This window comes from Camelus dromedarius, chromosome 28 (genome assembly GCF_036321535.1).
Source record: "Camelus dromedarius isolate mCamDro1 chromosome 28, mCamDro1.pat, whole genome shotgun sequence".
Classification (NCBI taxonomy): Eukaryota; Metazoa; Chordata; class Mammalia; order Artiodactyla; family Camelidae; genus Camelus; species Camelus dromedarius.
The window spans coordinates 13,800,220-13,825,511 of NC_087463.1; the positions used below are offsets into that span (position 1 = coordinate 13,800,220).

General features: G+C 38.5%; 1 protein-coding gene across 5 annotated transcripts in view; it reads left to right on the top strand.

The window, feature by feature from the left end:
• Positions 1-25,292, top strand: part of WDR7 (WD repeat domain 7) — a 277,127-nt gene that overhangs the window by 38,616 nt on the left and 213,219 nt on the right. For all 5 annotated transcript variants that reach the window (XM_031441852.2, XM_010997206.3, XM_031441850.2 and 2 more), the window contains exons 14-15: positions 2,753-2,948; positions 9,780-9,994. In XM_031441852.2, coding sequence (XP_031297712.1) covers positions 2,753-2,948; positions 9,780-9,994 — 411 coding nt within the window. The remainder of the gene's footprint in view (positions 1-2,752; positions 2,949-9,779; positions 9,995-25,292) is intronic.

The following is a 25,292-nucleotide window of genomic DNA, read 5'->3' on the forward strand; positions in this document are numbered from 1 at the left end:
GGGCAAGTTCCTCAGAGGAAAAGGGAACCCTTTTTTCTTTGCTTAACATGTGCAGTCTTCTCTCTGCTAGGCGACAAACTACAGTAAGAGATGTTGGCAGAGAGAGAATGCGTGGGCCAGTGGTTCTCAGTAGGCTTGTATCACCTCAGATGTTGAGATCTACCAACAGAATCTAATTTGAAAAACACCAAACGTAGTAACGAATATTGGTAAAAATTCACCTTAAAAGCAAACAGGCAAACGGACTTCACCCCAACTCATGCCTCATTTTCTCTATAATAAGGAATGACAAGAATGTATGTGAATATTAAGGAAATGATTGTCGACTTGGGGACCAGCAAGTAGGCGAATTAGGTACATGGCATTAATTAAGGGTTGGCTCATTTTAAATAAGATTTTGGAGAGCTTGTGAGTCAAAGTAGCAGAGTGAAAATTAGTGGCAGGCGTTGTGAGGCCTGATTAAAGGATGTGAATAGAATAAAAGGGACGCTGTTTAGGGATTGTTCTTTTTAGTCACTCACACACAGAGAAAAAGATCACTGTTAGATTTATTTTCTCCAATGAGAGAAATAAAATGACCACTTTTTGGCAGATCGATGTTGCAAAATAGAAAATAGTTAACCATCATGTTGCAATCATCCCTTTTTGTAAATTGGATGATGGATGTATTTCATAAATACAAAGTCAGCAATAATGACAATCTGTAGAAATACAGAGCATCCGATGTATTAAACTGTTATCTTCAGTTAGCAATGTACGTCTGGTGAAACTCAAAAATATTTTATGTGCTGTGAAATACGTTTTATTCTAACATTGCCTATGTGTAAATGATATTTTTGTAGTTTGCCACTTCATTTTGACGTATCACTTAATTAAAAAGTGAATTTTTGCATGCCATAGTCAGCTGCCCCTCAGTTTTTAATGTCTTTTTAAAAAAAAAATCATAGTTTATGTTCAGTTGAGTGCTTATCAGGGAGCTTGAAATAAATAGCTTAACAAACGCTTGCTGAAGAAAATTCTGTATGACGTTTTATTGAATGTTTATAACACGATCTCTCTGAACTTAGTTTTCTTAACTTTTAAAATCAGTTAATACCTCCTAGGCTGATTATAGTTTTAAAATCATTATAAAACAAAAAGTACAAATAAAGCTAACACAGAACAAAATGTTAAAGCGTGAATTTAAGAACAAGTAAGTTAGTTAAATTTTACACCCTTTTTTAAATTAATGCTCTGCTTTATTCAAACATTGATTTTATGTTGTTTACAAAAATAAATATTATTCAGTTAGATGCAGATACAGCTAAATCATGGTGAAGAGAAAATGAAAGAAAAAGTGGATGAGGCCACTGAGAGTCCACATTGATAAATACAGTTTGGTGTTTGAGATGTCTGCCCACATCCTCCACTGTTATAGGCAGAAAATTCAGTTCCAGGTTTCTTAGTAACCAAAACATAAAAGAAATCAGTTGTAGCAGCTTTCTCCAAAGTGTGTTTCTCAAAAAACTGCATCTTCTAAGATTATGATGATCAAATAAACTTTGAGATGAGTGGTAGCGTATGCACCGTGTAGGGATAATTATATCCACATCAGCATGTTAAATGTTCTTAGGAGTTCTGGGGGTAAAAACGGCAACTGTAACTTGTGTTTCCAATGCACAAATGGTAACCCACCGCCTTGCTTTTCTCATCTGATATACGCCAACATTTCCCATTGAGATAGACCAATCAGCAAGATACTGTTGTTTAGCTGAAAATCTCTACTTAGGCAAAGCCCTGGAGGATGAGGTTTGAGAATTTTCTCTTCTGGATCCTGTAGAAGGGGTAGTATGTCTGTAGTGCCATGGGCCCCATCCGCAATCAATAGCCACAACATACACAATAACGAGTTTCGGGTGGCAGTGTTCATAGGGTTTCACCTTCATGTGATCTGGAAGCAGAATCTAATAAGTCACGAAAAGTTTGAAATTGCTTACAGATTGTCTTATAAACATGTAAAGACTTTAATTTTTAATTTTCTAGGTTATAGACTTAGTTCTCCGTAGCTAGTGAACATCTTTACCATCTTTGATTATATTTATTCCATCTTGTTCTAAAAAGCCATGGAAGAACAAAAACTTCTATGCAGCAGAATGTTTAATTGGCTGTTGTATGTTAGTTGAGATCGTGCACCTGCTGACGTTACAAATGGAAGCTATGAAGCACATCTACAGATAATACAAATTCTTCGTAGTGCTTAAGAAATGATTGTGGCAGAGGGACCCTGAGGGTATTGTTTTTGAGCAAAGAAGCAGGGAGGAGCATGGGTCTTGTGACAAGAGTCAGAAACAGAAAGAAGCACTCCAGAAAGCAGCTCCGGTCACTAACAAAGGGAAGTTCAGACTGTGGAAAGGGAAGTTCAGACTGTGGAAAGAGAACACATAATAGTAGATCAATTCTTTTCCCCAGCTTTGCCTGTTCACATATAAGAATTATTTTTAGTAAGGTCATCTTCAAATTTGAACAGCAAAATTTTCAAGACATCTTTCCCCTGTTTAATGGAGGATTAATTTAATATTTTTAAAAGGGTCATGATGTTGGAACTGGGTGTTTTATGTACAATATAAAGGAAGAAAATTTTCAACACATCCTAATATTGTGGTTGGTGTTTCCAGCAGCAGTGAACGTATAATTAATTTTGGTCTAATTGAAGACCAGATCCACTTTATTCTTAATTTAATGTAAATATAATTAAGGTTTATTCTTTTTTCAGGCAAGAGTACAGCACTGCATCTGCTCTGTAGCCAGTGACCACTCAGTGGGACTCCTAAGTTTGCGAGAGAAAAAATGCATTATGCTGGCATCTCGTCATCTTTTCCCCATTCAAGTAATCAAGTGGAGGCCCTCTGATGATTACCTAGTTGTGGGATGTTCAGATGGCTCCGTGTACGTCTGGCAGATGGACACTGGTAAGGACAAATGTTGAGCCAGACCAGAAAATTAAATGTTCTTATTATGATGATACATGTAAAACATTATTTTAAAATACCATACATGTTGAATTAACAATTGATACAAACACAAGAGTATGGTAAACTTGTCTAACAGGACTTAAAACATTATATTAATATGATAAAGGAAGAGTGTCATTTTCCTGAATTTCTTAGCTGCTTAAATATGTGATACTTGAATACTTTAGAATATGAAATTTTTTATGAGTGAGACCTTACTGAAAGACAAAGTTGCTTTTTCAGTAATTTCCCAAGTAGGAAAAGACAAATAGCTCCTAACTGTATGTGTACTGGAGGGCCTTATTCTGATAACCAGTTTAGTACAATTAAGCCCAATACGTAATATTCCAATTTAACAATTATCTTCCGATCTTCAGGAGGAGTTTGGTAAATAATCAGTCAACAATGGCATTCTTAAATCAAGATTAAGGTAGAGAAGCAGAATAAAATTTGGGTTTCAACCATAATGGGAGGGGTACATTCTTTTTCCTCCCTGCTGTTCAGGCTTTAGCTAGTGATGTAAAGGTCCCTGGGGAGTCAGTAAGGCACATCCTGAAGGTATTGACATTATTTATTTATTAAATTTATTTATTTATTAAATAAATTAAAAATGAAGCTAAATAAATCACATTCGGCTAAGGTTTGACATATGAAATGTCTTTAAACTCTGAGGAGATACTTTATCTTTCTACCTAGTGTTTTGGGAATGCATTTTTACAGATGAAGCCATATGACACCAAAACTACTCATGCATTTTGTGCAATTTTCTGTGTTTGCTGTTTTGAATTATACTGATTATCAGTATAGTTCAAAAGGCATTTAGAAGTAATTTTAAAGACACTTAAAAATATCTTAACTTTACGCTTTTATGCAGTACTTTCTTTTAGTTGTTTTTTTCCCTCAAATGGGTACTTTTTGTCTTCAGCATTTATTTCCTAATGAAATGAAACTGAAGCTAGTAATATATAATTGAGCTAGAGAGGTAGAGGTCCAGAGTCTTCGTTTCTTTTACTGTATCTTAATTATATGCAATAGCACGTAATAGTGATGTAGAGGCCATGGAAATTGTTATTTTTTTGTGGTGGGGGGAAGAGGTAGTTAGGTTTATTTATTTATTTTTAGAGGAGGTACTGGGGACTGAACACAGGACCTTGTGCATGCTAGGCATGCACTCTACCACTTGAGCTATATCCTGCCCCCTCTAGGAACTTATTAAAGGTGGGTCACCGACCTAGATGGTGGCTGCTTCTATATGGACCTGTTTATATTCTTTCAGGATCAACTCTCTCGATCTTCACAGTTGATGTTCCCAGTAAGCATGCAGTGTTGTTCCCACAGACATTTGACAAGGTCAAGATCCTGTCTATTTGGGAAACAGTGGCCTGCTTTAAGTAATGACTGACGATATAAAACGTTCTTCTTATCTGACCATTACCAAGCCTTACCACCATTCTCATCCACACATTTTTATTGTCTTTGCTACATAACAAACATGATTCACCATATACCCACTTCTATAGGGACAGTTCTTGTACAAATGCAAACACCAGTAGTGCTTGCCAAATATTATTCAAAATTAGTGTATGAAGTCTTAGCAATTTACTTGGTTCTGTTATCTTTTTCCTTTTCATTTATTTTCTATCCCTCCTAGTTTTCTGCAGTTTTTTGCAGTTACTGCATGCAATATGCATTGGAGTCATTTTTTAAAACTTACTTATCCAATAAAATGTGATAGAGAATATGAACTAATGCATATTTGTCTACTGACACAACATACAAATAGCAACACATATAAAGCAAGTATACCCCAAAACATTTATTCTGATTTTTTTTAAATTGATGGTTTTGTCTTGTTACTAAAGTAACCAGAGAGAATCAGGAGGTGATAGTTCAGTCCAGTCTTTTGTTACTAGCAGAAGGGGTTGGTAGCAAGTATTTTCTTTGTACATTTGACCTTTTGCCTGCAGGATTTAATTCAGTGGAGATTTGATTTTGTTTCAGTTTCACAATATGTGGCATTGCATCATCTAGTTTTCTATATCATCTACATTTTTGTTTTTCTTTCTATTACAAAAAATATTATATGATAGGGCAGGCAAAGACACAAAGATGAAATGGCTAATTAGAAAATGGTACTTTTCTAAAATTTTGGTAAAACTAAGTAAAATCAAAGTTTCTTTTTTCCCTGTGGATGATTCACTCTGAAATTTTGAAGGAAGATGTTGTTAGAGTGGACTTATGGCTCTCTTTTCTACTTTCCTCCCCTCCTGCACACCTAGGCTATTTTCACTGGTTTCTCTGTCTTCTATTTCTACCTTCTCCTCCATCCTGTACTCTCCTGGCAAATTAATCATAGCAAATAAAGCAACAGTGACCACACTTGGTTCATGCCACTGTCTTAATGAAAAAAAAAATGCAAGTAATTTTAGTTCATCTAGCCTTTAAGACAAGGCCCTCCATAGTGGGGCACACTCCTTCCTTTGTCTAACCCCTGCTGCTCTTTTGCACCGAACAGCTGCTCTGTATGGAGAATAACTCTTGTCAAGAATAATTGGGTCACTGCCTGCCACTTATGGTCTTTTGTATCACTTATATTGTTGCTCATGGTTTTCATTCATTTGGAACATTATTTCTTTCTATTTGTTTATTTGTTTAAACAGTATATTATCTTTTAAGGAGATTTGAATATAAAAACAAAATTTTACGTATTTCCCATGTAGTTACCGTTTCTCTTGCTCTCATTGCTTTATGTAGATCCGTATTTCCATCTGGAATAATTTTCCTTTTGCCTAATATTTAATATTTCTTATAGTGCAGACATTTTTCCCTGGATATAGAATTCTAGGGTGACAGATTTTTGTTTTTTGTTTTTTTGTTTTTCCTTTCAATACCCCACTGTCTTCTTGCCTGCGTTATTTCCAGTGAGAAATCTGCTGTCACGCTTATCTTGGTTCCTTTACATATGTTGTGTCTATTTTTTTTTTTTTCCTTTTTATTATTGGAGCAATTTGGTTATAGTTTTCTTCATATTTCTTGTGTTTAGGGTTTGTTGTACTTCTTGGATCTGTGGGCATACAGTTTTTCACAAATTTAGAAACTCTTGGCCATTGTTAATGTAATCTGTTTTTAATCCTCCCTCCTCTTTCCTCTCTTTGGAGACTCCAGTCAGATGTCTATTAGGCTACTTGAAATTGCCCCCAGCTCATAGTTTGTCATTTCATTTTTAAAATTATTTTTTCTGTGTTTCATGTTATAGTTTCTATTCTGTGTTGTTAAGTTTACTGAGCTTTCCTTCTACAGTGTCTAGTATGCTATTGTTTCCATTGAGTGTGTTTTTCATCTTAGACATTGTAGTTCTCATCTCTAAAAGTTTGATTTTGGTCTTTTGATATCTTCCACGTCTCACTTTTCAAACTTTTTTAACAGCTAGAGGACAGTTATAACAACTTTTAATGCCTTTGTCTGCCATTAAAAAAAAAATCTGTTTCAGTGGTTTTTATTGGTTTGCCTTTTACCCCTCATTATAGATTATATTTTCCTGCTTTTTTTCCAAAATAGCCTAAAGGTGGTTCTAGGGTAGAAGCAGGGAGATTAGCTTGTATGCTATTGCCTCTAGGCAATAAAGGATGGTGGATTATTGGACTAGAGTGGTAGCAGTGGAGCTGATAAGAAGTGGTTAAAGTTGGTATATTTTGAAGGTAGAGTCAATAGGATTTGCTGATCCTTGAATGAGGGGCATTAGGGAATGAAATGTGCCAAAGATGACTCCAAGATTTTGGTCATGAGAAATTTGAAAGATGCAATTCCTTTTGAGATATTGAGAAAACAATGGGAATGGGAAGAGTAGATTTCTGGAAGATTAAGGATTCAATTTTTTATACGTTAAGTGAGTTAAATATTAGATATCCAAGTAGAGATGTTGATTTGTAAATTGTACAGTTGACTCTTGAGCAAAGGTTTGAACTGCATGGGTATTTTTTCAATAGTAAATACCACAGTACTACATGATCTGCAGTTGGTTGACTCTACAAGTATCAACTATGGATATGAAGGGTCAATTATATAGTTAAATGTGGATTTTCAACTGCATGGAGGAGTGGTACCCCTAATCCTTGTGTTATTCAAGTGTCAACTGTATATATGAGTCTGCAGTTCAAGGGAGGGAAGTCAGAGTGGGTGATGCAAATTTGGGAATTCTTGGCATATAGAAGACATGTAAATTTGCGCCCCTGGATGTATCACCAAGGGGGTGCAGGTAGATAATGGCTAGGGGTGCTCCAGGGTTTAGATGTATTTCTGTGATGTAGAGAAACCAGCGGAGGAGTCTAAAATGGACCTGCCAAGAAAAAGAAGAAAATAAAGTCGTTGTAGTTGTAGTTGCCTGGAAGCCAAGTGAAAAAAAAAACAATGTGTTTCAAGGAGTAGAGAGGACGATTAAGTGCTGTAAATGATGGTAAAATGAAGAGCGAGAGCTGCCTATTAGATTTAGCAACATGGAAAGTAGGTCTGTGCGTGCCTGGGGTGATATCTGATTTGAGTTAAGTTCAAAGGATGATGGGAGGAGAAAAATTTGGGGGAAAAATAGACAGCTCTTTACAGGATGATTATGGAAAATGGGATACCAGCTAGAGAGAGAGACCGTGTTTTAACTTTTTTTACACAGGTGAAGTAATTGCATGTTTATAAGCTGATGGGAACGATCATACACTGATGGGAATGATCTGGTAGAAGGGGAAAATTGATGCAGAGGAAGGGGAGAACTGCTGAAATGGTGTCCTTGGGCAGACAAGCCACAAGTATGTTAGGTACGAGCCGGGATAGTTCATTCATAATTGTAATCATAGGGAGCAGTGTGAATGGAGACATGGCAGTGGGAGCTTGTGGAGCTTCTTTTCTAATTGCTTCTTCCTAAAGGAAACAGGAAACAGAACTTTTCACCCAGACGAGGGCAGGAAATGGCATGTTGGGATTGGAGGGGAAAGGAAGTGTAGACTAATTAACTAGGAGAGTAGGAAAATGAAAGGTCTGTGGGAATGTGGTCACCACTAAGGGCCCACTGAGATCAGTGGCCAAGAATTTCAAGTGGATCTTTTAGTACGTTCGTCATTCATGTCCATCTTCATTATAAGGTGCAGAGTAGGTGGAGAGTTGGATTCAGCCACTGTTGGAGTTTGCTTAACTAGTATGAGGAAGTGACATGGGGACAAAGCTGTGGTTATGAGCTTGGATGATGGAATTTTAGTTCAGTGAGGAGGGATGCAAGGACATAGGAAAGTGAGAGATGGGGCCAGGATGATCATTTAATGGATTATTAGAGGCAATGTTGAATAAGGAATTATTGGAGTCAGAAGGGTTGAAGTGCAGAATGGGGGCTGCTGCCAGATGTGGAGTGTTTGAAATTGGGATCTGTGTTGGGATTTTGGTTATCGGTAGTCAGAGGATTAAAATACGACCGTTGACTCTGGTTGAATGAAGGACAGAATTCATTGGAATAGAGGAGCCCAAAGAACAAGGAGGTCAGGATATGTGGAAGAATCATGTGTGCTGAGGATTTTCAAGAGTCTTTGAATTTTTACGTCACATTAGAGTATATACACTCTCCTTTTCATACACACATGAAAAATGTTTCAAGTAACAATTCCTTCTTCTTTTGCTTTGCCTTCCAAAATATATGTGACTCAATGAATTGGTTAGTAAAACACTGATGTATGTTAATACTAAAACCACCTGAATTATTCCAAGAGCACTGTTGGAAAGAGGACAGTGAGTCAGCAGCTAAACTCTTTAAGGAATGAGAGACAAACTTGAATGGCATGTGTAAAAACCATTGGGAAGAAAATACTGTGTTTGGATGTTTGGGCACTAGCTCAAAAATACAGTAAACATTTTGTGTTTTGTTGACATTAAGTTTCTGGTGTTCTCTATGGTTATTTTTCAAAATTGGGCTTGCCTGCTTTTAGAATGACTCTGGGAGAACGCCCAGTGAATCCAAATAAACTTTATCATCATTTCATTGTCACTATTATAATCTTCAAGAAATAATATACAATTCCTCACAATGAGATCCTTCTCTGCCTAACGTGATGCTGGGTACTGTGTAAAACAAAGTACACAGAAAGGTTCTCTGCTTTACAGGAAGGGGTCTGCACCCTCATTTAGACAAGAAATGTGTGGAGATGGAGAGAAGTGGAAAGAATGGCCAAATGAAGCAGCTTTGAAATCATCACAAGTTGTAGTAATTTTCACAAACATACAAGGAAACATTGATTGGATATTAAGAATAAGAATCAAGACTTTTGCAGGCAGAATGAGAAGTTATAATTTTTTTCCTATTTTGTGTAGGTTTCCTAGAGAAAGAGAAGCTTCAGGAATTACTCAAGTAGAAAAATTTAGAAAAGTAGCAAAACCTAGGTTTTTGTTTTTGTTTTTGAAGATTAGAGTAAGGTGACATCATAGAAATTGATGTTTGTAATAGACTAATGGTGTGGAGCAATCGAGGAGATCATCTTGGAAGAAGAAAGAAAGTAGAAAAGCCAGGAAGATGTCATTGAAATCTTGACTCTGAACTTGAGTTTACTGGGAAGTTGTGGTAGGTGCTGTAAGGGAGAGGAAATGATTAAGGTTCATGGAAGATCATTAGAGGAAGGAAGTACAAGAAAGTGTTTCTCGGAGGCACTGATGAAACGTATTCCCACATAAAAAAAAAAGCCCATGTATTTTTCCTTTCTTAAAAAACGACTTGCACTCTTACAGTGTTGTGCAGTGACCGTGAACGTGTGTGTCTTCCAGGCGCGCTGGATCGTTGTGTGATGGGGATAACAGCGGTTGAGATACTGAACGCTTGTGATGAAGCAGTTCCCGCTGCCGTTGATTCACTCAGTCACCCAGCAGTCAACCTAAAACAAGCCATGACCAGACGTAGTCTTGCTGCTCTGAAAAATATGGCCCATCATAAGCTACAAACCCTTGCAACTAACCTCTTGGCTTCCGAAGCATCTGACAAAGTAAGTTTTGTATGTGGGCTCATGTGTCCCCTCCCATTTGACTTCATTTAATAACATCGCTTTGTCATGTCTCAGGGAATAATTTTTGGAAGGTGACACTGGTGAGAAATAAGCTTCTGATTTTTGCTTAGGTTTATTCCAACACAGTTTTGGAGTATTTCAAGTATTTGGCATTTGGAAAAAGTAATTTGTTCTCACCAGGCAAAATATTTTTAAATGATTCCTGCGGAATTAAGTGACTTCAGTTTTTGAAGTTAGAGCAAACATTTTGTATATAATCTATCTTTTTGACTTTCTGACAGTCCTCCTGTTGAAAGATTGAGCACCAGCTAATACTGTCAGGAGAAAAAAGTAAAATTAGGATATTTCTAATTGTGACTTATCATTTGTTTTAAAAGTAGGTTCTGATTTTATTAAGGTTAGGCCATTGTAAGGATTTAAGAAAATATTTGAGAATAGGTATGGTGAAGTTGTACACGTGTTGGCATTTTTCTACAAGACCCAAGCTCCATCACACTTTCCTTACCAACCCATCAAGAATCCCAGTTCATTGATTGCCTACTTGTCTTTAGTTCTGCAGACACGAGCCACTATTTGGTTTGTGGGGTTTGTGTTCTGTAGTATTATTAGAACTGGTTTATCTCTGGGAATGGATAAATGGAACCTGGACACAATTCCAGTATTTTATTTGAATCATGTCTTAAAATTCCTAGTTCCATCTAAGTATTCCTTAGAATTATGAATGGCTAACCAAATAGTTCTATTTTCATTCTCTTATCCCTAATTACTAAGTTTTAAATGATTAGACATGTGAGTAAAAATGAAGAGGTTGAAAGGCTCATCTACAAACTTGAAAATTTGCCCGTGAGTTAATGAGTGCTAATGACACATGAAATACTGTGGGCAGTTCCATTACCCGTATCCTCCAGTAACTGGCAGTAATATTTGATCATTCTGTCTTTCCCCAAGATATTAATGTTTTATTGGCATTGTTATATTGATCTTTCATAGGTTAGAATTATGAAATCTTTCTGTGATTTTTTTTCATGCTTTCTGTCCCATGTGCTAAAGTTTGAACAGAAATTAGGCATAAGTGCATTTGTCATGCCTATAATTTCTTTCAAGGGATTATGTAGATGCCCCTGGGAATTCAGTGTTCATAGCACATTGTCTGATGTTCTATATAATTTTAATTTTGAGCAATTTTATAAAACAATCTATTCAAAGGCAAGCATGTATGTTTTGTAATTCCCAAATATAATCTTTTGCTTGTTGGTATCCCCTAGAAGTAAAAATTTGGAAAAATAATTAACTGGAAAAATTAAAGAAAGGAAAGTGGTACAGTAACATTTATGAATGGCTTTTGGAAGTGGTCATGGTCCATTATGTGATTTTTACAATCCTGTTTGTCCCTGTTTTAATGGTGCATTTTATAGTGCAATTAGTGATAAAAGCCCAGATATCAGAGACGCTACACTTACGTATTGTAAAATATATTGCTTGTGAACCTCCTGCGTCTTGTAGCAGTGGTAATTGTTGCTTGGCCTACAAGGAAAACAATTATAGAAGGGGGAAAAGGCTTAGGAAGCCGAGGCTGCAGGAGGATAATCACTTTATGAAAAATGTATGCTGGCTGGACCATTAGGGATTTCTCTATTTTCTCATGTTGAATTTGAGGCTTCTTCGGTGGGGGGATATTTAAAGAGCTGTCCTCTGGACGGCCTTCTAACCTCAGGAGAAATAATACCCACCCAAAGTGAAAAAAAAACAAAAAACAAAAAAAAACCCTAAACATACCTAAGAGCCTCTCAGTGTTGCAGAACTTACTCGAGGTTATTGGATCTGATTTTTCTCACGGGTCTCTCAATGGAAAGTGAAATCTCTATGGGAATACTCTGTAGAAAGTATCGCATTTTTTCCTTACTAGTGTTAGCAACTGGGCTATTTGGAAGTAATATGTTTTGTATTGCAAATTATGTTAATTTTGCCAGATATATACAACTTTGCAAGCAAAAGATGGAGTTTATTGTCCTATGATTTTTTATTTCTTTTACTGAAAGACCAAGAGGATATTAAATAGAATTAGCCTTTATTACTGCATTGAATCTTTGGAGAGTGTGTGTGTTCGAAATCCTGTGTATTCCTTCTATGGCATGTATCGTATATTTCCCCTTGTATTGTAACAGAAATAAACAGCTCATGGAATAGGCTTTGAGGGTGACTATAATAGGAGACATTTGTCTCTTCTGTGTAGTGTGGGGAGGTGTGGGGTGTGCAAGGGGAGCAAAAAACCTCCAAGAAGGTAGCGACGTGGTGGTGAGATAGAGTAGGGATGGCATTTTATTTCCTAAATGAATGTTGGGGTTCAGAGTCTGAATTAGACCACACTTGACATTTTAGGGTGCCTGCTCTCATTAGATTATTCCAGATATGCCACCTTCCTTAATTCTCCCTGAAAATAGGTGAGTTAGTTATTATCCTCAAATTTGCCAATGATGAACCTGAAAGACATTTGCTTAGAATAGGGATTGGCACATTTTTTGTGTGTGTAAAGGGTTAGATAGTAAAACAAAATTAGGCTTTGGGACCTCGCCTCTGTCACAGTGATGCACTGCACCATTAGAGTGGCATTAAAGCAGCCATAGACAATGTGTAAATGGATGTGTGGCTGGCTCCCAGCAAAACTTTATTTACGAAAATAGGCAGTGAGCTGGGATGTAGTGGTATTTGAGGAGTGCATAAATGAATATGTCAGGAAGCATGTCTGGGTATATTAGGTGATCTTTTTGACAAGTTTTCCCATAAAGCATCTGCCAGACCCTAGTTTTTGGTGAGGAAATCTTGGGCGATGCCTTGGGCGAATGGGATTTTATTAGTGAAGCTAGACAGCCCTTGTGGCCATGAAATTAATTTCTTTTTTTTTAAAATAAGACTTTATTTATTTATTTTTTTAACACAGGCACTGGGAATCGAACTCAGGACTTTGTGCATGCTAAGCATGCACTCTACCACTGAGCTATACCCACTGCACACACCCTCCCTGCCCCTGAATGAAATTCATTTCTTAGTGTACGTAATTTTTTAATTGGGCATCGTTACATCTTGGGTATTGTATCAGTCAGAATCACTCTATTTATATTGAAACATGATGAGGTTGAAGGAATTGAAAAATTGACCGGTATGATTTACCTTTTACCTTCCATTTCTCTCTCTGTTGTCTAATTAGTCAAAACCCTGAAAAAAATGAATGGGCTATATTTGCAAAGGTCAGTAGCTTTGTATTCTGTGTAACTAGGTAAGAGAATGGAATTTAGAAGTCAGATATAACCTACTGAGAACATACTTTGTTTTTTGCTTGCAGAATTCACTCTGTAAAAAAAAAATGTCATACTGATTGAATTGACTTTGTGATTCATTGTGAAAAGGGCACTGTAAGGTACAGACAGGGACAATCCAAATGACGCTAGTGCAGGGTACCAGGTCTTGTCCGGTGAACTGTTTCTTCAGCCTCAGAAAAAGTCTCATGATATGTATGACCTTCGAAGAATCAATTAAATTTGCCTAATATTCCACCTCAAAACTTTCATGAATATTTTAATAGAAAACATGAATATGTTAATTGTATATTATATACTTATAAGTATATATAAATTCAGTTTTGGGTTCTTCTAAGTAGTTATTAAGACAAAAATGTTATATTACTCTAATTGTTGTCTAGTCTTAATAAATAGAGTTAAGGAGATTTTGAAATGAATGTTTAATATGAATCTTTCTTAAAAACTAGGAAGCTAAGATTGAAGGTTTTAAAATGAATGTTTAAAATCTTGACCTAGATGAAGCACATTAATGAATACGTGTATTTTTTTCTGGGTCACACTGGTAAGATACTTAGTGTGGCTTTGAATTTACAGGAAGCATACTTTATATTCTGTGAGAAGATCCTTCACCTCGTGGCACGTGACAGGTTGCCCATCAGTCCGGACTGAACTTCCCCTCCTGTGTTGCCCCACCTGCTGTCCATCCACAGCCTGATAACATGGTGGTTACCGAGTCTGACTTTTTAACTCTGCACTGAACAACTGGGGGCTTTGGCTCTTTCTCCCTCCATCACTTCCCTCTCTATTGTTTGTCATTTGGTACTTAAAAACCTCCAGAATGAAAATTTTAGAATTTAACAAGACTTTGGTAAAGAGATTTCTTAAGGAATGAGCTTAAAAATTTTTCTTTTGGAACCACAAATGTAAAATTAAAAGATTTAAAGTAATTAATGAGGCACAGGAACATAGGTCAGATAATGGGACCATTTTCTGGACATACGTTAGTGCGTTAGTTGCTGCCGTCACAAACACAAGGCAGCCCGTGGAGTCCAGGCGGCCTGCCTCCCTCCTCCATCACTCTTTTCCTCTTTTTCTCCATTTTTTCCTCCCTCCCACATCTGTCCGTCATATTAAATTAATCATTTCTTCCTCATCTCTGTAAAAATGATCCATATTCCTTTAATGCATTTATGTCCTAATTCCGTTACTCTCTCTTACTTTTTCTCCACATTTGCCTCACTTTCATAGAACCCTCACACACAGTAAAGTACAGCGTACGTAGGTTGTAAGTGCATGTGCTCCTTTGTGTGTGTGTGTGTGTGTGTGTTTAGAGTTTGGGATGACTGCTTTGAACATTTCCAACTTGGGTTGACTTTCCACCAACTTTTTCTCCGGTTTGAGGGAAATGAGTTTTAGGCTACTATGAATATAATATAAATTATTCCATTAAGGAATAAAACTAAATTCTCAAAACTAGTTACATGTTTAATTCATATTTACTAACGTTTTGGTGATTTTAAGGTCTTTATTTAGTTCTCTTAATTTTAAGGATCCTTAAATAAGACATGACTGGGTTTATGGTGATGATTGGGTTAACACCATCACATAATGACTTGTACAAGGGAACGCTCCCTCTTGGAACTGAGCAAGACCCATGGCTCCAGTGCCTTTCTGGCCCTATGTCTTGCCCTTACCAGGTGCTCAGGGGATTTATGAATGGATTTCATAGTTCATATTTGATGTAATTCATCATATTATTCTGAGCCAAGAAAAAGCCATCTTGTTCTGTGTTGGTTTTAAATTCAGAACCGTTTTGTTTTTCCTTAGAAATACATTAACAAACCGCACTGTACCTGAGATGAAATTTAGACTGCTGTGCAATGTCTGTGAGATACAGCAAAGGAGAAGTTTGTTTCACCACCTCACATAATAAATCAAATGGTAAACTGCTGAGAGAGTAGGGGCACTGGATAGACTGAGCCCTGTGACCTCAGCAGCCAGGCCTGGCTTAGCTCTTGTGTATCAGACTTTAACTCTTACTTGGAAACTTAAAGGTGTTGTGAAGTAACTTGGTGGAAGTGTAAAGATTCGTGGCTAAATTCTAGTATGTTAGTACTTTGGGTGAGAAATCATTTGTTCTAATATGCTTGAAAAACTGCTCTCTATTAGACCATGTAGAAGATTTCCAAACTTCTTGACTTTTATAGCCTCTGTTAGACACATAATTGAATCAGTCTAGTTCAGTAACCATTTATTGACTATTAGGTACTGTGTTAGGCCCTCGGGAGCCAAAATGAATAAGACACAATAGATGCCCTCAGGAAACATAAACAGATAAATACCATGCAGTGCAGCGAGCGAGATGGCGGAGGAAACGCAGAAAGTATTGCAGAAACCTGGCCTAGCTTGAGGTGATCAGGACTGGCTTCTTGGAGGAGGGGCCGTGAAAGAAAGAGTAGAGTGTAGTCCTGGCTGGTGGAGGTGGGCTGCAGTGTGCTCTGGGAACAGTGGCTGGCAGATGCGAAGAGGGGAGTGGGGACCCCACGTGTGTTCAGTGTTGCTGGAGGATCACCTGGGGAGGGACGGGAGTGGTGGGAAGTGAGGCTAGTCCCTGGGTACCACGTGAAGACACTAAAGCGTTATCTTTTACCTCAGTCGCTTTCAAACTTAAAAAAAAAAAAAAACTAGAATTCTTCCTTCAAAAAGAATTTTATATGAAAGCCAGTGTGTACAACAGATGCGAGGAAATGTGGACGAGAGTTTAAATTCAAGAATTGCTGGTAAGTGCTATTTGGCAGGACCTAGTGATTAGGCAGAGATGGGAAGGGAGGTTGATGCACAGGTTTTCTGCTTGGATGACTGAGTGGAAAGTGGCTCTGTCCAGGGTGATGGCGAATGCAGGAACAGGTTTTGTGGGGGATGGTGATGAGTGGCTTTGTATAGGATTGGTGGTGGGGGGGGTTGGGGGAGGGGTGTGGGGGATGGTGATGAGTGGCTTTGTATAGGATTGGGGGGGTTGGGGGAGGGGTGCGGGGATGGAGATACAGATTGAGGACTCTCCCACATATCCCTCACCTGGTATTTAAACCCGTGGAAGTGGATGAGGTCATTCAGAGATAGCAAATGGGCTGGGGTACACTCTCGGGGTACAGACCGGAAGGGGAGGGAGAGGAAACCATTCGGAGAGGAAGTGCTGTGAGGAGCTGCGGAGAGGCAGGAGTACCTGCTCACCTGCAGAGAATCAGGTTTCAGGAAGGGTGGCGCCCTCACTGTGTCAAATGCGGTAGGTGCTGAGTCTGAGGAGTGAAATGTGTCTGTCAGCGAGGTCGTTAGCATCCTCTTCCAGCACTGTCTCCCCAGGATGCTGGGGGCAGAAGCTGGATTGTGGTGGGTTTAGGAGTGAGTGGGAAGTGTGGAAATGGAAATAACAAGTGTGGAACAATCTGGAAAGCTTGTATGAGAAAGAGTATAGCGAGAGGGAAGTGCAGCTTTGAAGACAGGTTGGAGCGTTTGTGGATTGAGGATAAAGAGCCGATGGAGAGAGGCAGGTTCCCGGTCAGAATGGTGGGGAGACAACTGATGAAGCTAGTTTCCCCAGGGGAGGAGAGGATGGTGGGTTTCAAGGTAGAGGGAAGGCAGCTGGCTTTGACCTGGAGGAGGAAACTTAATTTTCTGAAAGTGGTTTGAGGAAAGAAGGTTTGAGGAAAGAAGCCGTCTCCGTAACGTGAAAGTGTAGGTTCTGATGGAGAAGTCGCAGCGAGTTACCCAGAAGATCCAGCTGAGATGATTAATGAAGGTGGCTACACGAAACAACAGGTTTTCAGCAGAGACAGAACAACCTTCTTTTGGAAGAAGATACCAGTTAGGACTTTCATAGGTAGAACTTAGTGCCTGACTTCACAGTGTCAAGGTGATGCTGCCAAGGCTAGCGGTGGAGTCAGTTGGATCTTCTCCGATCCTCCCGCGCTTCATGTATGTTTCTATCCTGGTCATTATTACCTTGCACTGCTCTATATGGAGGTAAGGAGAGAGATCTGTTTACACATCCTGTTCCTCTATCAGAGTTTCTTAACTGGAGCATCATTGACATTTTGGGCTGGATGATCCTTTGTTCTGGGGGCTGTCCGTGCATTATAACGGTTTCTCGGCATCCCTGGTCTCTACTTACCACATGCCATTAGCACCCGCTCCTAATTGTGACTAACAGAGATGTCTGCAGACATTGCCAGATGTCCTCAGGGGCTGGGGGAAAAACCACCCCTGGCTGAGAGCCACTGCTCTGTGTCACTCTGTGCCACACTAAGAGCTCCTCAAAGCACCATTTGATATTTCTCCTTGTGTTTCCAGAGCCCAGCACAAAGGGTTCACTGAATTACTGTGAACGAGCCAGCCTTTGAGGGTTGATTAGTGTGGAGTGGATTCACCCTTTCCCTTCCACCCCACCCCCTCCTCCTTTAGAATCTCTGCAGAACTCATACTGAGAGCCTCTCGAGGTCTAGAATTAGACCTCCGGCAGATACAGGAGGACCCGGACTGCCTCCTGTATCCTGACCATGGACTGACTAGCTGTGTGGCCTGTGTGACTGACTGACCTCTTCACTTCCATTTAGTTTTAGCTTTAAAGTGGGGGTGTGGGGCGCGTAAGAAGGTTGTAACGAAGTTAAATGAGCAACGTGTTTGAAAACATTCATCTCAATAGGCGTTCGGCACACACTTGATTAATACTCCTGATCGGTTGATTCCATTCATTCAGCACACACTGAGTGAGGGCCTGCTGTAAGCCAGGCCCCAAGCAGGACCCTCGGAGAGTGCGTTAGTCACAACCCCACCCGCCGGCCCTGGCGCGGAGGCGCTCCTGCTCTGAGCTGGGAGACAGACGACGGTGCCTTCACTGCGGGCGGTGGGAGCGGAGCCGCAGAGAGCCCTAGGACCTGAACTGACCCGCAGAGCCCTGGGGAAGGCTTTTCTGAAGAAAGAGAGTCATTTGCATAGAGGCTTGACGTCAGGAAGAAAAGTGGGCAAGAACATCCCAGGCAAAGATAAAGAACAGGTGCAGATGCGGGTCGGCGAGGGCGGCGCTGCGGGGGAGGAGGGTTAAAAACACCTTAGGATCCGCTTGAGTGTGACTATTTCTGCAGTCAGAGTGCTCACCACAGTGACCCGGAGCCAGTTAGAGAGGTTTTCTCTGCTCCTTTTCATTCTGTCATTATCAGTCTTATCTTCTTTCTTAACCAAGTCTGCCGCCCAGAATCTCATCTCATTTCCGTTCATTCACAAATGTGCCAAGGGTTTTGGGGATACCCGGGAGGGCATACAGAATAGCAGCTCCCCCACCTCCCTTTTAAACAGTTTCTTTCAGTTGATTAGACTGCTTTCGCATGTGCCTTTCACACATTCATTTGAGATGAAATCAGCTGGGTTTTATCATCTCTTTTACTAGCAAAAGGAATCCTGCTTGTTTTATCTGCTAGCTGTTCAGAGCAGCTCTCTGAAGTGGGTAGTTCCTTTCTTAGGCCGATGGGAGAACAGGTGCTGGAGAAGTTGACTGATTCAGATAAAGACTGTCTAATGGGGGTGGGGATGGCCTAGCCTCCAGGGTTCCTGGCCTTTTTACTTGGTAACTTGGCCCTTTTGGGAAGAGGTGCAAGTCACTCTCTTTTGTGCTAGTGTTGTGGAAAGTTAGCATTAATCTTCTTATCTCTTAATATCTTAATGCCCTCTGGCTATTATTATTCAAATATTGTTCAGTAAGATATGGCCTGTAGAATATGTTTAGAAGATGCTTTATAAAAAAGTGTTTATATTTAAAACTTACAATTAACCTTTGAGAAATTTACATTTCATTTATGTTATATGAAGTAAATTATAATACAGTATTAACCCTTAAAACCCCTCAGTAGCTGAAATAGTCTCTTTGGTTTATGATTATTAACGTACTTGATAATGAAAACACTTGAAAGGAAGTGAAATAACGTCAATGAGTGTATTGTAATGTATCCTGAATCATTATATTCTTTCCAAAGTCAAATATTTAAGATAAGTCTATTGTCTAATTCCAACTTGAAAATGGATTCATCTGTTATCAGAACCATTAGGCTGCAGTAACAGAAATACGACAGCAGAGGGCGCCAAATACCCACTTCAGTCTCATATTTTGCTTGATGGTTAACAGTTTTTGTGTTTCCTTCTCCAGGCTCTCTTTCTCTTCCTTCTTCCCTCCCTTCCTTTTTCCTAATACTTAAAATCATTAACATTAAAACCATATTTTTAAAGTAGCAGATGGTGGTATTTTTCCCCCTTAGTTTTAGAATGTTTTAGAAGTACGTTAAAACATCACTGTGTTTTTATTTGAACCTTTCCCATTTAACATGATGCATCAGAATTTCAGAAGTTCTTTCAAAGATCCTTATTCAATAAAATATCCTATCCGTAATCAAGAATACATTCTTAGGTGATAAACTAGTTCTTTATACTGTGCTTAGGAAATTAAAATTATTTATAACATGCATTATAAATGACATCTATGTAATTATTTTATGAAACATTAATATTTGTCAAATACATATTTTCTTCTATTCTGTTTTAAAACTCAGCATTGATATTTCTAGAAGTGTGTATCTGTGTGTGTGTGTGTCTGTGTGTGTGTGTGATATAACATTTCCTAGTCTTACTCTGTGGTTTCAAAGCAGATTCAGATTTTTTTTTTTAACTCATCCACTCTTCTGCATTACACTTTAGCATCAAAATCAGGTGAAGTTTAATGTGCACTGTCATAAATCAACTTTATGTTTGGGTAGAAATCTGAATCATTTGCTATTATAGATTGGACTCAGTACTCTTTCAGGAAAAATAAAAAATTATTTTACTAGGTAACCTTAAAAACAGTCTCAAAAACTAAGCCATTAAAAAATGGTTCAGAAATAAGTAAGCTTTTAAATTGGGACCATTGAAGTGGACTGCACAAGAGTAAAATTAGTGTCAATGTTTTAAATTTCTCTTAGTCCTTGGATAAGATGAAACAAGGCTAAAATATCATCATAACATTGGTCTTAGGGGACAAAGCTATGTTTTAGCAGACATGAGTTAGCCTAGCACATATGCAAATATATACTAACAGTAAATGCGGTAACAAGGATATGTCAACAGTTTCTCCCCTACGGTCGTAAGTTACTGTCTTTTGTGTTCTGCTTTGTTGCTGTTGCTGGGGGCTGCTACTTATGCCGTGCATGCGTGTGCATGTGCTGAAAAATACCGGTGCTTGAGTAGGGATTAGTCTAGTGATGACCATTCTGTCATTTTGCCTGGGTTTTCACTTGAGACACAATTTTACCTGCTATTCTTTATGTGATCGCCACAGGTTCACTTTCAGTGATGAGCAGGCAGTTCAGTAATTTTTTTCCTTTGGTTGCATTTCTGTAATATTTTAAGTCAAGTTCCCTACTACATCTGTATTTTCTCCTCTACAGAAAACGTAGAGTTAGAATAGGCTTCGTACTTACAATGAAAATGTCAAATATATCCGTCCTCCTAGCTTCTTACGTGTGTGTGTGTATGTGTTTTGCGTTTACCGTTGCGTTTTACTAGCAACTTTGAGACCATTCCTTTTTTTTTTTTTTAATTGAAGTATAGTCAGTTACATTGTGTCAATCTCTGGTGTTCAGCATGAGACCATTTCATTTGTAGATACTTTATGATTTGGCTTTTCTTGTTGGCCTTTTTCAAGTAAATGTTTAAATTATTACCGTAAGTGTGGAGGCTTTATTTTCTCCCAAACACATTGCAGAAAATGGGCACTGCACAAATATTTGTTGAATTGAATTGAATCTTCCTCCATGATAATATAAAAATGAGTTTGTGAGCACACATTTCAGATGTTCTTAATAAAGGTGGCAGGGCAAACACACTGATGTTCCTGTTAAAGAATTTCCAGTATCAGGTGGCCTGTATTTGAAATTGTTAAGAATATAAGATGATATGAGTGAGTTGGTTTGCTCTAAACAGGGATATCTTATGATTAAGCCAAGAGACCCTTGAAGTTTGACAGATGTTTTTGTTTATTTTCCTTTAGTTAATCTTAGTGTAACATGTTAGATGTCAGACATGCTGGTGATCAACTTTGCCATCTCCATGCATTTAGTGAAACTCTTACCCTCATAGCTTTGCTGGATGACTAACTGTATTTTGTTGCAATAAGACTTTGTTAAGTCACTCAAATCCATTGTCAGGCATTACAGGCTGTATGCAGGGACAGTGACGTTGGAAATTATAGTTCATCTACAGGACGTGGAGATGAGACATTGTCTTTCCTTCTGTCTCCCTCTGTTCTCTCCTCATCTGCTTTCATTGTTTTCTTCCTCCTTCCCCCTCTCCCGCTCTTCTTTTTTCCTTCCTTCTTCCCTCGCACCATTTCTTTCTTTTCTGACTGCGGTTACTATTAGAGACAGTTTTTGCCACAATGACACGGTCAGTGGGAGCTGCACGCAGTCACATCCAGATGTCACGGTACCAGACACCAGATAGCCGCTCAGCTGTGCGAGCACAGAGGCTGTCTGCTGGCACACCTCCCAGCAGGAGACGGAAACCTGGCAGACCCGGGGGTGCGGAGAGGGGCACACGTGTGCTCGACATCGGAGGAGGGGGCCTAGAAGCCAACCTTGTGTCTTCATCCTGGCCTTTTTTTCTTCAAGCTACTCTTGCGGTTTCAATAATTTCTTTGCCAAACACGTCTGATTTTTTAATTCTTCGGCAGTAATGGTTTTGCCGATTTTTACTGGGAAGACAGTATTGACTGAAGTACTGTGGTGGGCTGTTTGATCTAATGCTGTGATTCCCTCATACCTAGTGTCATGTCTGTCGACCTAATATTGGTGTAAAATATTATATATTAGATATATTTATTATAAATGTATAATTTTATGTATCAGTGAAATTAGTTGCCAGCAGGTACAAAGCATTAAGAGTAGTGTTTGACGTTACACATTCAGTGTTTGAAAAAGCGAATACAAAGCGCGGTGGTGTGAGGAATAAAATGGTCAGGCATCCTTCATCCACCCCGTCTACAGGTTCAGTGCTGTTGGTCAGTACTGTTGCATACTTTCATATTCCCTCATCTGGCTGGCTTCTCCTTCCTCCCAGTTTATATTCATGACCCTGATCTTGCTTCTTTTCAGCCAACATTGCTAGTGGATAAATTGTTATAAAATTAAATTTGATCATATTACTCGCCTTATTAAAGCCTTTACGTAGTGGTTTTCCTACTTCACTGTGTAACGTCATCTGGGGTTTTCATCAGGCAGACCTCGATCCATTCCAGCATGCACTGATTCAGGTCTGGTACCAGGCCCAGGAACCCGTGTTTTGACCAGCACCCCTGATGTTTCTGGGAGAAGCAGTGCTTGAATGACCTCCGAGCCCACAAGAGAAAGTTCGGGAGTCTTCGTGTGGACGTCTGTGCTCTCAACACACCGTTCCTTGCAGTCTTTGTCTTAGTCACCTGTGGTTTCATCAGCATCCATCCTGTGATGTTTCCTGCCTTTATCCTTTTTCGCGTCCTGCTACCTCTCTGCCCTTGCACAGCTCAAGTCATCCCTTGGGGGAGGATCTCCCTGGTCTCCCGAGGTGGAGTTGATAACTTTCTCTGTATGTCTAATCGCACCTGCCAACCCCCCCCGCCTTTATTTATAGCGCCATTCATACTGCATTGTAATAATGCCTCTACATGTCATTTTTTGTTAGTTTTGAGTTGCATGACTAGGAAACCATCTTCTTTATCTTTGTATCCTTAGTGCTTTACACAAACATAGTGGGAATGCGGAATGAATGAATTAAATACAGGGATGAAGTTCAAGTTGATTTTTTTTTTTACTTTATATTTTGTGTAGTGTAAATTTATCTACTTACTTAAGTGCCTTAGGTTCTTAAGCTATAGTATAGAAATAATATTTACTTTTTCCTTCCTTTAAATATCATTTGTTCCATTCAGAGTAGAAGTTTAGACAAAGGAAGCAGAATCAGTGATCATTCTGGAAGTAATTTTTGGAAGAGCAGCCACTTGAGAGAGTTTGTGAAGGATGAGCAGGAGGTTGAGAAGGGAGCATCGTCCTGGTGTAGGCAGTGCAAAGATACAGGTGCCTGAAACTGCCTGGTTCTGGAAGGGCACAAGTGATTTAATTTGGTTGCAGCTGAAGACGTAAGTCCTGTGGTAAGAGATGAAGTTGGAGGAGGAGGAGTAGGCAGTGGTCTGTTTTGGAGGATGTCTTGTGCTTTGTAAAGAAGTCTTTGCTTTGCAAAGATTTCATCCTTGGGCTATAAAATGCTATTGAAGTCTCTTAAGCTAGAAAGGACCATAGTCAGATGGGAGGGGGATTGAGACAGAAGAGAGACCACTTGAAGGAATTTGTTATAATTTTACAATAGGAGAGTTGATTAGCAACTTAAAATAATTTTATTAAGATTTTTATAATGTTCTTTGTTCATTCTGCCGGGTTCTCTGATAGGCTGAGGGTTACACAAGATGAGTAAGATACAGTTCCTGTAGAGTACAGGAAAATGTAAACACATAAAATAACTAATATAAATGTAGCCAAGACATCCAAATTTGTGATACATAGTAGATAAAAAATATTATGGGAACTGGATTCATTGTGGACTAACTCCCTGGGAGAATGAAGGTCTTGATGGAAGTGAAGGGATTGGAGTAGAGCAAAGAAGAGGATTTCGGATAAAGGAATAAACAAAGGGACTAAATGGATGAGGGACTATGGTCCCGGCACTAGAATGTACTTGTTAAAGTTGAAAGTATTTGGTATCAAATTGCAATGGGCCTTGAATGTTGTACTGAAGGATTTTCATTTTTATCCTAGAGCTTTATTTTCTAATTATGAAAATAATATATGTTGATTATATGCAATTAAAATATATAGAAATATGAAGATAATGTAAGTCTTATATATTCCATCACAAAAAGTAACTACAATGAACATTTTCATGTATTTCTTCCCAGTGTTTCTCACTATGCACAAATACATACTTGCGTGTTAAATAAATGAAATCAGAGTTATATACTTTTGTGTGGTATGTGTGTGTATGTACCTGTGTGCATGTGTGTAGTTTTAGCACACTTAAAATTAGAAAATGGGCATTTTACCATGTGATTAATGTGTCCAGAAAGCATGATTTGTAGTAATTACAGTATTTATTTTATTATATGGTTGTTTATGTTTAAATTATTTATTTCTTTATGTTAGATTATTTAGGTTGTTTGCAGTTTAAAATAATGGATACTGTTTCACTGAATGTCCTTGTACGAAAATCTTTGTATTTCTGACTGTTTAGGATAGGGTTCTAGAAATAAATGTACTGGATCAGACAATCTCAAGGGCTCATAATCTGTTTTACCAAATTCCTCTTCCAAAAGGCTGGTATTTAAATTCACATTTGCAGTGTGTGCTTTTGACTTTCCTTGTATTCCTGGATAAGTATTTTTTCATGTTTACTGCTTGCTAATTTTGTTAATGGCATCTTGTGGTGATTTAACTCTTATTTCCTTGACAGCTAGTTTGAACAAGTTTTCCCTTATATTCATTGACTGAATTTGTCTGTTTTTAATGTGAATTGTCTTTGACCTTTATGGTATTTTCCCCTTTTATTTGGGCATTAGTATTTTTAAATTGATTTTTAAGAAGTAATGGGGGAAGGTATAGCTCAGGTAGAGTGCATGCTTAGCATACACAAGGTCCTGGGTTCAATCTCCAGTACCACCATTAAACATAAATATCAGTAAATAAACCTAATTACCTCACCTCCTCAATTTTTTTTAAAAGTATTTATATAGATTATAACTACATCAGTCTTATTTCTGGCATATTTTTATTCCTATTTCTTTCTTGCCTTAAATTTTAATACTAGTGAATTTTAAATTTAACTTTGGCAAATTCTTTCTCATCTTGAGATCAGATCTATTCCTCTATATTTTGATTTAG